General features: G+C 32.3%; 2 protein-coding genes across 2 annotated transcripts in view; one reads left to right on the top strand and one right to left on the bottom strand.

Moving 5' to 3' along the window:
• Nucleotides 1-1915: 1915 nt before the first annotated feature.
• On the bottom strand, nt 1916-6614 carry LOC125197102 (2-oxoglutarate dehydrogenase, mitochondrial-like). The gene is made up of 9 exons (XM_048095806.1): nt 6499-6614; nt 4781-6407; nt 4396-4622; nt 4001-4333; nt 3199-3445; nt 2929-3057; nt 2638-2853; nt 2450-2573; nt 1916-2351 (listed from the first exon to the last, which is right to left on the bottom strand). The coding sequence occupies exons 2-9, from the start codon at nt 6314-6316 to the stop codon at nt 2119-2121; spliced, it is 3045 nt and encodes a 1014-aa protein (XP_047951763.1). The 5' UTR covers nt 6317-6407; nt 6499-6614; the 3' UTR covers nt 1916-2118.
• Nucleotides 6615-11674: 5060 nt separating this feature from the next.
• LOC125194843 (protein FAR1-RELATED SEQUENCE 5-like) overlaps nt 11675-13688 on the top strand; it is a 2142-nt gene continuing 128 nt past the window's right edge. Inside the window, exons 1-2 of the mRNA XM_048093060.1 lie at nt 11675-12036; nt 12448-13210. Coding sequence (XP_047949017.1) covers nt 12012-12036; nt 12448-13210 — 788 coding nt within the window. The 5' untranslated portion in view covers nt 11675-12011. The remainder of the gene's footprint in view (nt 12037-12447; nt 13211-13688) is intronic.

Below are 13688 nucleotides of genomic sequence, written 5' to 3'. Positions count from 1 at the left end.
GAGCTATCTCCTACTTCCATGTGTACATGACAATTCTTCCATTGCAAAAATATCCTACTCAAGTATTGAAAAGTACATATTAATGATCAAATATTATTTTTTTTGTATCACTTAATATAAGTGTAATGTGAGTGACACTGATAAATAAAAATAATAAATAAATTGTGTAAAGATGAAGAATATATTATGCATGATTCGAGTTAGGATGTCACTACTTTCAGCCCTCTTACTGATAAAATATTGAGATAAAATTTTCGAACCATGCACAAATGGTACTTTGACTATTACTATAATAGTAGAAAAATGAACAATAATGAAATAAACGCAAATTTTTGATACATTACGTAAAATAAAAGAAATAAGACCAACTAGCATAACAAAGCATGAAACATAACTCTCAGTGCTTGCAACCTCCAAAGCTGCGCTTGAAACATAATAGGAACTCACACACATACATCTCATACACACACCTGTAGATGCTGCTTTCTGAGCATGACATTCTCTTCAAACGAATGAGCTACTTCCAACTCTAACTCATTTGTATAAGTCTGCACATAATTTCTTGCAATATTACTTTTAAATTTCACAATGATTATATTTTTTTAAAAGTAGTATGAGTATAAAATTCAAGAGAGAGAGAGAGGCTTTCCACTTTCCTGCTTTCTAGCTCTGGAGCGAGCAGCAGACTCGCGGTTCTTGATCATGCGCTTATGGTGGCGGTCGTCGGCGGAAGTGGTGTCGCAATCTGGGAACCTCTTCTTGCTGGCGACGGCGGTGGTGAGGTTGAGATCGGCGGGGGCGAGGGTTATGTCTTTCCAGACTTGTTCCATGGATGTGGGGTCAGAAGAAGATGTCCCATTTCGAGCACAATTTCACTCGCCACGTTTTGATCGATATTTGATGCAATGGCCACCATGTTGTAGTAAACCATGACGGGCAACTGCATAAAATTAATATACCTTGCACCACAAAATTGTAATGGAATGGCAGTTACAAAAGAGGTGAAAAGGCAAAGACTCCCCATAAACCTACTCATGTCCCACGTTTAATTTTACATAAATTAATCAAAGCCGTTTTTTTCATTAATATTACATCCCAAAACTCCCCTTGTCCCACGTTTAATTTTAAATAAATTAATTAAAGCCATTTTTTTCATTAATATTACAAAAATTTTATAATGTCAATCTTGTGAATATTTCCAAAACTCCACTTTTATATATTTATAGATAGATGTCGAAACTACTTTTGACATGTAGACACCCAAAAGATATCCCACAACTATTAACTGGTTAATGTTAACAAAGTGATATGAGTATGTTAACACAAGTACACAAAAATAACATAATTATATTGATATATTTTGATACATTTGTTGAATTAAACTGTTTTTCAAAATATACGAAAATTGAAAAATTATCAAATTTCATTATTCGATCATCGTCTGAACATATGCAATTATAATCATGTTATAATCCTTAATTTGATATTTTTTTGAAAAATAAAAGTAATTTAAATCAAAAGAGATGGGTAAATAAAAAATTTTGAGATGATTTTGATGAGAGGGAAAGTGATTTTTTGAACTACTATATTTAACATTAAAACTCTTTATAATTTATTTAATTTTTTGAATATTATGTATAATCCATTTGCCATTATTCAATCACTAGATCTCCAAAACTATCTAATATTTGGATCACCAAAGCTAATATTTGGTTTTAGTTAGACTATGCAATTAATCATTATTAGGTTAGGAATAATAACAGTATCTAGAAACAGAATCATAAACTGCATAAGTTTTACAACAATTTAAACGAATCCCCTTTCTCTAAATATAAAAAAGCAACAAAACTCACATTTACACCTTTAAAATATTGAAACCCAAATAAATGTACTTTGCATGTACATCTAGTCTAAACTGTAAAAGAAATCGTACTCCGTATTTATTAATCAAAACAAAATTTTTGTTACACTCAAATGGCGGATTTATACATTTTCATCGACCAACCAACGATGAAAGAAACACTTGTTTTTTATTGACAAACTCGAAAAAAACCTTAGTTCTCTCCGCATCCGAGCTTATTTCCATAAAACTCAGCGTCCAAACACAAAAACATTACATCAGTTGTTGATGGGATCAGGCTGCATGGCTTTCTGGACTATTTCGGTTTGCTCTTTTGTGTGGACTTGGGTAAAGCCGGTGGCTGTGGCAGCGGACGGAGCACGCCCTATGTACTTGATGTCGTCCACATTACCCCTGCTCGCACCTTTCATTGTAGTGCCAAGACGAGGTTCGATGTAGCTGTATGCCCCCATGTTCATTGGCTCTTCCTGGCACCACACAACTTCCGCATCTGACAGAATTTAGTACACCCCAATGATTTGGTTAGAATGTACTATCAAGTAAATATCCATAGAATTTAACATAGTACTAGTACTATTTGAGACATACTTGGATATCTCTTAAGTTCACGTTCGGCGAGGTCGTATGGGAAGGGACAAAGCTGCTCCACCCTACAGATTGCCACGTCCTTCGCACCAGCCTTTTTTCGCTCTTCGTCAAGCTCATAATACACCTGCAAACAAGACTCAAATATGAAGACAAAAGTAACAGGAACAAATTGAAGTATAACTTCACACCTTTCCAGAGCAAAGAACCAGGCGTCTTATGCCCTCTTCAAGATCGGAGTGATCATTTTGGTCCTCTATTAGGCGTTTAAACCTGGTTCCTTGTGTGTCAAAGCCTTGGTGTCCTTGAACATCATCAAACTCGGATAAATTAGACTTGCATTCCTTGTGACGTAGCAAGTTCTTTGGTGACATCACAATGAGAGGTTTACGGAACTCCCTATGTATCTGCAACACGAAAGATGTGGAATGAGAGGACGCGTCTTTCTCTAATTGCACATATCTCCAGTTAAATATGCTTACTTGTCGCCTCAGGACGTGGAAATAATTTGCAGGTGTAGTTACATTCACCACCTGCCAGTTGCATTCCTGAATCTGTTTCCTGAGGGTTGGTTCCATCTCAGGTATGACAGAGGGATGATCATCACTCATCTACAATACAACATGAAAGGTCAAGTTTACATCCCTGGAAAAAACAACAGGATATTGTCTGGAAATATGAGAAGAATACATGTAGATGGAAATACAAGAAGAATATTAACGGGAGAAAATGATGAAGAAAAATAGCAATACCTGAAGGAAGCGTTCTAATCGTGCACTTGAGTGTTCTGGACCTTGGCCATCGTACCCATGAGGAAGAAGGACAACTAGTCCAGTTTGCCGCAGCCATTTGGCCTCTCCACTGCTCACAAATTGGTCAAACATCACCTGAGCTCCATTGGAAAAATCACCAAACTGAGCTTCCCAGAGTACCAGAGAATTCGGATTTTCCATTGAATAGCCTAATTCAAACCCCAAAACTCCAAACTCGGAAAGGGAGCTGGATTCAGGGTCAACAATCACATAAGGGACTAGAAATATATACGACTCCATATATGCAAAGAAAAAGGAAATAATTCATCTTAAGTAAATGATGAAAACCTGAAAAGCAACTAAATAAATGATGTATAGTCCAACATATCAGCCAATGAAATGTTATACATGAGGAATAAATTCATTCTTACACCCAAAGAAAACTAGCTTAATAGCATTCTTATGATTTGAATTACTTACTAGTCCTGCAAATAGTTTTGCATGGGTGACAGTATAATTTGGGCTAGAACTCCAACCATTTTAGGGATAAAGAGACCATTCTATAGAAGTTTTAGTGCCAAGAGAACCCAAATACACTCAGAGCAATCCTAGTCCCAATAAAATGCATAACAGGAGCTTCATTCTGCATGCTCTTTAAATGCTTTGTCTCATTAAGATGCGACTGTGATGCATTAGAAGTCCAATTAAAACAAAGGTCAAACAGTAGTGGACAGAAGAAAATATAGGGAGTTTTTTACTTATAAAAACTGATACAGGAAGCAAGCATACTGACCAATATTACCTGTTGCTTACATTAAACATCTCTTTGTGTTGGTTCGTCATAACATGATCTAGAGGGCAGTATTTTTCGCCTGTTTCCTGGTCGTGAAGAACAGAATGCCTATGGCTAAAAGTACCTCGCTCAACATCCTGTCCACTCAACCTAACATGATTTCCCTCCACAAGCAATGTTGCAAATGCAAGGGCTTCACCCACCGCCCAGTCAATACCCTCTCCTGACTCAATCATTTTTGCACGATCATCAAAGATTCTCTTAACTGCTCTATGGGGTTTGAATTGTTCCGGAAGAGTAGTGATAGCCTTGCCAACATTCTTCAGAATCTCTGGATTGACCCTGAAAACAGAAAAAAAGGCTTAGTGTTTTATCTGAAAGTGTAAGTGAAGACATCACATTACCCAGTGTTACGAACACGCGAAAGCTGTTCAGGAGACTTGAACCCAGTCCAGTAAGCTGAAAGCCAGTCCCTTTTTTGAGTCACATAGTCTTTGCTGGAAATAAATTCTTCATTGAGAATTGATGATACTTTGTTGTTTATCCTATCGACATCTTCTTTTTTTACATCACCAGATTCCAGAAGCTTCTTTTGGTAAATCTCGAGTGCAGATGGGTGATTCCTTATAACCTATAATCTTTCAAGAAATTAGAAGCTTCCATAGGCTACTTGAAGAAAGAAAAAACGACACAAGAATTAAATGAAGCTTAATTTCAACCGAAGTTAATTGGGAAAGAAATAGGAATAACAACATTTGTAAAGTAGGAAATGAAGAATAAAGTGCATACCTTGTACATTTTAGGTTGAGTGAAGGATGGCTCGTCAATTTCATTGTGGCCAAATCGACGGTAGCATACAATATCAACCACAACATCAGTATGAAAATTCTGACGCCATTCTGCAGCAAGTTCGCAAGCATTAACAACTGCTTCAACATCATCACCATTGACATGGAAAATAGGCACGCTAAGAGCTTTGGCAACATCTGTGCAGTACTGAGAGGATCTTCCTGATCTCGGGTCAGTAGTGAAAGCCACTTGATTGTTCACAACGATGTGGATGGTCCCGCCAGTAGTATAGTTTGGAAGAGCACTAAGATGCAAGGTTTCATAGACAACACCTTGTCCAGCAAAGCTTCCATCACCATGAATCAAAATACCCAGGTTTTTTGTTCTGTCAACATCATTTGAGAAATATTGTTTGGCTCTAGTCTTTCCCACCACAACAGGGTCCACTGCTTCCAAGTGGCTAGGATTTGCAACCAAAGACAGGTGAATTCTCTTACCACCCCTTGTTGCGCGATCGTAAGAAGTGCCAAGATGATATTTGACATCACCGGTCCCAGTGTAAAGTCCAACTTCATCCAAAGGCTTTGTACCACCGCTAAACTCATTGAAGATCTGTCGCAGAGGTTTCCGAACAACATTACCCAGAACATTTAATCTTCCTCTATGTGACATCCCAATTACAATGCTCTCCACTCCAAGATCTGCTGACCTATCAAACATTTCCTTCATACCAGGAATCAATGTCTCACAACCTTCAAGCCCAAACCTCTTGGCTGCAGTCCATTTGGCAGCCAAAAAATTCTCAAATTGGGTACTCCATATGAGCCGGTCAAGGATCACCTCACGTCGTTTCCGATTATATTGAGTAGACGCGGGAGTCTCAATTTTGTCTCTCAACCAGTTACACTTTTCACGATCTGCAATGTGCATGTACTCATAGCCTATGCTTCCACAATAAGCTTGTTCTAGTCTTTTCAATATCGCCCTTAACGTTTGCACAGGGCGGTTCTCGGACAAGAACCCTGCCATTCTCCAAACACCAACAAAGAACTCTCTATCAAGATCAGCTTCTGAAAAGCCATAAAGCGCTGGATCAAGATCATCGGGAATCGACCTCTCTTCCAAACCCAACGGATCTATCTTGGCTTTCAAGTGACCATAAACCTGGTAAGATCTCACTAGCAACAACAGCCGCATACTCTCTTGAATTGTTTGGCCAGAAAGGCCAGGAGACGTAGAGGCCTGGCCGACAAAATTCCTGAAAAAATTGTCCCATGATTCATCCACACTATTAGGATCCTGCTCCCAGGCTCTCTGTAACTCCTCAAGATAAACACTACTCGTGCCGTCTAGAAAGCTATCACTCAACCTCTGGAGAGGAACAGGGCGAGGAACAGGCGAAGATTGAGCCTTCGATCTAAAAACTGTAGCATGGAAATATTGACTCCGTTGAGGAGCAACATAAGAACCAGCTTGAGATATAGTCCGTCTAACAGCGAGCTTCGCCACATTCGAGCCCACTCTAAGCCACGCCATAGCTATTACAAAATCTAGCTAACAATGCAATATTTTGACGCTATTCCAATCAAATCAAGCGCTATCCACTGTCATTTATCTCCGAAACATCCTAATCCACAAAAATAAAAAACGATGAAATCGAAAGCACATAAAAATCAAAACACGATCTCATCATTCATTGGCACAATACTAATGTATACCTATCGTCATTCAACGTGAATAAATGCACAAAAGCAATGGAATCGATCATATATGTTTGCGAAAATTTCATAAAACAAAATCATTTCAGCGCAATCGATAGAACAGATCGAGTCATTGGGAGGAAATATTGGATCTAGTCGCTTGGAATAGGTGGCGCAATAATATCAATTATCATGCAGCATGACAACAATATTAAGTATTAGTTTTATAATAAAATGTGAGTAGGAATGAGTTAGTGGAATATGGGGTCCACTAAAAAAAATGGTAAAAGTGAAGTGTATCAAATTTTCAGGGACGGACCGAAATGATAATATGTATCAAATTTTCAGGGACAGAGGTAGTAATTACTATGCAAATAACTGAGTATTTTCATAATAAGTAAGCTATGAAAATAGCAATAAACGTAGAGTGTAGACATTTAATACCTCAGAAATGATCCAAGCGAATGCTACCTAATCTGCTGCGATTACGTTCTTCATGAGATGTTTTCCCAAATCAAGCTCATTTTATAGCATCTGTATTCCATTTTCAGTGCATTTCTTAATTCAAAGTCAAAACGCAATTTTTTTATAATACTAGTAATAGTAATGCCCCCAACATTCCCTTTTAATTATGTTTTTTACGCAAACTATAGGGAGTATATCTGTTTTATAAAAATCGAGTGAAGTACAAATACATTTCCTGGAATAAGGATTCATTAGATCAGTAGTCCCTGGACTTTAAAAATATCCATAGTAGTCATTGAACTAAGAGTTTATTTTATGGACAATCCATTTGTATTATTTTCGCCTGAAAATACCCCCAAAAGTGAGATGAGCATTTTTGTTCATTCACAATTTCACCTTTTCAATCTAATATTATTTCAAACGTGTACTAAATTTGATATTATTTCAAAATTATCATCTTCTTTTTCTATTTGTCATCATGCACTTTGTTTTTTTAAAATACAGATGTAATTTTATAAAATTAAATTTAAAATTTAGATTTTTAAATATCAATAATTTATTTTTAATTAAAATTATTAATTTATACATTCTTTCTCGATTCAACAACTGGAAGAAGGGGATACAACAACTGTTGGCGCGCGAAGAATTCACAACCATATATATTGAAATAAAACTATGCAGCTAACTCACACAAATCTTTTTTATAATAAAATACATAAAATTAATAATTTTAATTAAAAATATATTTTTAAAAATGTAAATTTTATAAAATTAAATCTAATACTGAAATAAAGAAACAAACTGAACGATGACAAATAGAAAAAGAAGATAATTTTGAAATAATATCAGATTTAGTACATCATTGAAATAATATCGGATTGAAAATGTGAAATTGTGAATGGACAAAAATGTCCATCTCACTTCTGGGGGCATTTTCGGGCGAAAATAGTGCAAAATGACTGCCGATGAAATAAACTCCTAGTTCAGGAATTACTAGAAAAATTTTTAAAATCCAAAGACTAGGATGGAATGAACCATTAGTTCAGTAACTATTTTTGTAAGACTAGGATGGAATGAACCATTAGTTCAGTAACTATTTTTGTATTTCAGTAGTACAAATTTGATTAGACAAATAAGTGTAGTGTTTTTGTAACTATATCCCACGATCCAAAAAACAAACAAACTATGTATCCATAATTATGTTCGAAAATGCATTTAGATCTAATGACTAGAATAAGTACTCGAAGCAATTAGCAAATGGTCAGCAATGAATCACATCATTATATATATAAGTAATGTTAAAATGAATATAGTATTCCAATACATAATTAGGACCAATTCTATACCATTAAATGTTAACATGGGTGGACGAGATTAAATCTCATAAATTTCAATAAATAATAAATAAAATATTAATAAATTCTGTCATAATATAATAATTTTTGTGATTTTTCTAATATCAACATAATGTATTAAAAACATCAACACAATATATATATTTCAACACACGTACACGAAAACTTCAACACAGTTTTTATTGATATTATACATGCATTATACTGAAATATTTTATGTATTTATTAATATAAAATCTGTTTATCTATATATACAAAAATTGAAAGAAAAATTATAAAATTCATCGTTCGAACATCGTTGGAACATATGCTATAGAGATCTTCTTATTATCCTTATAAAATTACCTTTAATTTGATATATTTTTTTTACTAAAAATTATTTAAATTGACATAATTACATATATTTAAAATTTTAAGATAATTTTGAAGAAAGAGAATATGGTTGATTTTAATTGTCATATAATAAGAATTGACATTATTAACCTTTAAATTTATTTAATATAATTAAAATTTATAATGTAATTCATTTAACATTACTTTAACTAGTGATATCTAACGGTGTAGAGTGGAAATTCATTTTGTTAAAGTGATATCTAACGGTGTAGAGTGGAAATTCATTTTTCATAAACTTTCAATAGACTAATACTATTAAAAGGTATCAAAGTGAATAAATAAACCACCAAGATTTTAGTAAGACGAGCTTAACCACCAAGGCTACCTTTGATCGTCAGAATTTTGTTTAAGAAAGTAATCTTATTTCTAAATTTTTAAATTTATATATTTGTTTTGAGTGTTAATAAAATTGGGAAAGTAATCAAAATCTTACAAGGAAAATAGTACAATTTTCCAGGATTCTAAATTTTAGCTTTTCTTAGGTATTCTTTTTTTCAATTTTTGGATTCTTACATATTTAAGTATTTAATTGAGTTAAGTATAATCTTTTACAAACATTATTATTACTATTATTATTATTAAATAAACTTTTTAAATAATTTAAAATTATGAATCATACTCTACTTAATTTAATTATAATAAATAACTATAATTACACTATAATTATAAGAATAACAATATTATTATTATTATTATATTTATAATTACTAATAGTTATAAAATAATTATTTAAATTATGTATCTTAATATTATTATTAATAAAATATTATTATCATTTAATTAATTAATTAATCAACAGTCTTTATTCAATTATAATATCAATAAATATTTAAAATTATAAGTATATGTTTATTTATGATTATAATAATATAAAATAATAAATTAAGAAAATCTTAATTAAATTATTTTAATTAACATTATAATAATAAATAAAATAATATATTATTATAACTTTTTTAACCTAATATTTATTAAAGGAATGTTAATATATAATACTCCCTCCGTCCCAGCTAGGGATGTCAATCCGGTCGACCCATCGGGTTTCGGGCCAGCCTACTTGGGTTTCGGGTCAATCGGTCCGGGCTAATCAGGTTGTGATTTCTTTGGTTATAAAAGTTCAACCCTAACCCTAAATGCTCGGGTTTCGGGCTAGCCCATCGGGTTAATCGGGTTGATACCGATAAGATTAACATACGAACAATCCAATAAATAATGATGAAAATAATTATATTTATAAAATATAAAATATTTAATTATGATAAATTTGAGATATAAGCTTAAGCACAATCATAAACATGACCAAATACTAATAATTGAGATATTTTGTGAAATTTTAATGCATGTTTTAGAAATTTAAATATTTTTTTTATTGAATTTGAAGTTTTTAATTTATTTATCAATTTTTATATTAATGAAAATTCAATATATAATTTGTATATTTAATATAAAATTGAAAGTTATTTTTATTAGATATCTATATTATAAAATTAATCAATAAAGTGTCGAATAGGAGTAAAAATATTGAATAATAGAAATTTTATCGGGTTTTCGGGCTAGCCCATCGGATTTTCGGGTGTGGCCATAATAGGTTGCGGGTTAATTGGGTGTGGGCTAATCAAGTTTTGATTTTTTCCGGACTAGACTGACATCCCTAGTCCCTGGATGTGAGACGTTTAATTTATGCACCTGTTTTGGAAAAATGATTATAAATAGTTAAAGTGTAGCGACTCTCTTTTATATTATTCTCTATCTTACTTAATTTTATCTTCACTTTACTATCATTTTTTTTAAAACAGGTCAAAAAATCAAACGTCTCACTTAGGCTGAAACATAGAGAGTATCAAAATTAGTGTTATTATTTAATTAAATATAAAATTTAAAACCTTGATATTTTCCAAACACAGGAAAGTAAAGTTGTTAGGAATCATATTCTAAGGATTCATTTTCCTAAGAATCATTTTCCTTGTCAATTTTACTTTCCCGGCAACCAAACATGACCTAAGTTTTTATTTAAAATAAAAATAATTGAGTTAACTATGATTACTATTTTCATAAGTAGTTGTTCAACCAAATTCCAACAATTCGTTCATTAAAAACATTAATTTTAAATACTGGAATAACAACATAATTTAACTCGAGATTTCAATGTAGTTCTCATAAATCTTTCTAATCTGGGTATATATTATTTAATCGAATTTTTTAGTACATTATAAAATTTGATATATCATTAAAATGGCCAAAGTTAAACCATGTTCTAGGATTCTATTAATTTCCCAATAATTGATGAATCAATGACCCACTCATTACATAATTACTCACGAATGGTTGTTTTGGTTGAAGCCTTGAACATTAATCATACATTAATGAAGAAAAAAAATAGGACTAGTTGTTGTAGTTTATTGCTGGAGGTTTGAAGTGATAAAATATTGGTAAAAGCTTTCAGAAAAATGATAAAAATAGCTCAAATTATAAAAAAAATCCAAAAAATAGTCTTGATCAGTTCCACGAAACTCTGAATGTTTATATGTGGTTTTATGAGACTATTGGGGTTGATTGAACACAATTATCAATTACTATTAGACTTGTTGATAGAGGATATATATATATATATATATATATAATATGGGTGCGATCATATCATAACTCATATTTATGTGATAACCTAATAACCCTATCATTTTATGGGTCAAAAGTATCATTTTTACTAAAAATGATATTTATACACGATAAAATGATATTTTTTCAGCATGCATAAAATGATACTTTTATTCCATAAAATGATATTCTGTTCCATAAAATGATATTTTTCGTCCATAAAATGAGGGTTATTAGGTTATCACCATATGGGTTATTAGGTTATCACCATAAATATTGGTTATGATATGATCACATGTGATCATATCATAACCCCCAAATCACATAATAACTCTATAACCAAATCTGGACCACACATATTTGATAATCTTGTGGTTGAGATTCAAACTTAGATTTACTTATAAAAAAGGCGCAGAGGGGTAAAAATGTAATTTCCTCATTTAATTTCTGAATTCTACTCCAAACGCGCGAATCACGCTTTCATTCTTTTTGAACTCAATTCTCTCCTTCATCTTCATCTTCACAATTAAGATCGATTCTCTCATCTTCATCTTCCATATTTCTCGCCTATTTTATTTCAACATCTCCAGATTTTCTTCGATTTGTTTCATTATTCCGTATTCTCCAGATTTTGTTTCCATAATTGTGATCGGGAAGATGTTTTCAATTTTGCGTTCTTATTTTCATTGATTACCTCTTCAATTGCTGTGAAAATTTGCTTCGATGGAATCTGTAGCAAATAACGAAGGTAACAATCATTATCTATTACTTAGCTTATTGATTGTGTTCATATTCATGTATTGAATTTGATTTTAGATTAATATTAGTTGTTGATTGGTTTATGTTTCTGATGTACTGAAATTCTTATTTGATTATATTATGTATTGTCGATTATGTGTTAAAATGATACTTTTGGCTTATAAATGTTAGGTTTACTGCATAACATGATAGTTTTGTCGGATAAAATGATACTATGATAAAATGATACTATGATAAAATGATGCTATTACTGATTTGTAGGTATTTACATTCCTGTTTGTGATGATAGGTTTATTGCATAACATGATATTTTTACTGCATAAAATGATACTTTTAGTGCATAAAATGATATTATGATAAAATGATACTATGATAAAATGATACTTTTACTGATTTGTAGGTATGTACATTCCTGTTTGTGATGATGCTTTGAAGCCAATGATTGGTATGAAATTCAATACATTAGTAGAAGCAGTTGGTTTCTATGAACATTATGCTCGTTCAGTTGGTTTTGGCATTCGTAAAATGGGTAACAAATCAGTTCAAGGTATTACTAAGTGGCAGTATTTGGCTTGCAGCAGACAAGGCTCTAAGAATTTTATACCTGGTCATGCATCCCAATCAACTGAAGTGTCTTTTAAAAAGCGTAGGTGTCGGTCATTTAGGTGTGAATGTCTTGCTAAGCTCAATTTGAGATATTATTCAGATGGCAAGAGCAGAGGATATGAGGTTTATCAGTTTGTTGAGTATCATAATCACTTAATGGTTGCGGATGAGCATAGGCATTTTATGATGGCCAATCGCAATCTGGATCCTATCCATCGGAGGTTTATGGAGGATTGTGGCAGGTGTAATATTGGTCCCACTCTCACATTCAAACTTTTGAAGGAGATAATGGGTGGACCTGAAAATGTTGGATGTGATATTATTGATATTAGAAATGGTTATCGTGATATTATGTCCAATATTGATGGTTCAGATGCTCAAATGATTTTTGATTATATGCGTTCTCAAAAGGAATCATCTGATGCCTTCTATTATGAAATTGAGATAGGATCTCATGGAAAGTTAACTAGACTCTTCTGGGCTGATGCTATTTCAAGACGAAATTATCATATGTTTGGAGATGTAATTTCATTTGACTCAACATACAACACTAACAGGTATATTACTTTTGTTGCTAATAGACATAAAATGATACTTTTTGCTGATTAAATTATATTTCAGTTGATAAAATGATACTTTTTGCTGATAAAATGATAGTCATAGCTGATAAAATGATACTTCTGAATTATATAATGACAAAATGATACTTGCAGTAGATAAAATGATATTTCTTACTAATAAAATGATACTTTTGGCTGATAAAATGATAGTTATAGCTGATAAAATGATACTTTTCTATATGCATGAAAATATAATTCATTTTTATGTTATAAAATGGTACTTCTGAATTATATAATGACAAAATGATACTTGCAGTAGATAAAATGATACTTCTTACTAATAAAATGATACTTTTGGCTGATAAAATGATACTCAGAATATACTCATTTTATTCACAGAACCTATCATTTTATTCCCCGAAACTATCATTTTATCATTTTATCATGCAAAAGTATCATTTTATCCGCTCAAACT

This window comes from Salvia hispanica, chromosome 6 (assembly GCF_023119035.1).
Source record: "Salvia hispanica cultivar TCC Black 2014 chromosome 6, UniMelb_Shisp_WGS_1.0, whole genome shotgun sequence".
NCBI lineage: Eukaryota > Viridiplantae > Streptophyta > Magnoliopsida > Lamiales > Lamiaceae > Salvia > Salvia hispanica.
The sequence above is the reverse complement of the archived record's forward strand: the minus strand, read 5'-3'. Positions and strand labels throughout refer to the sequence as shown.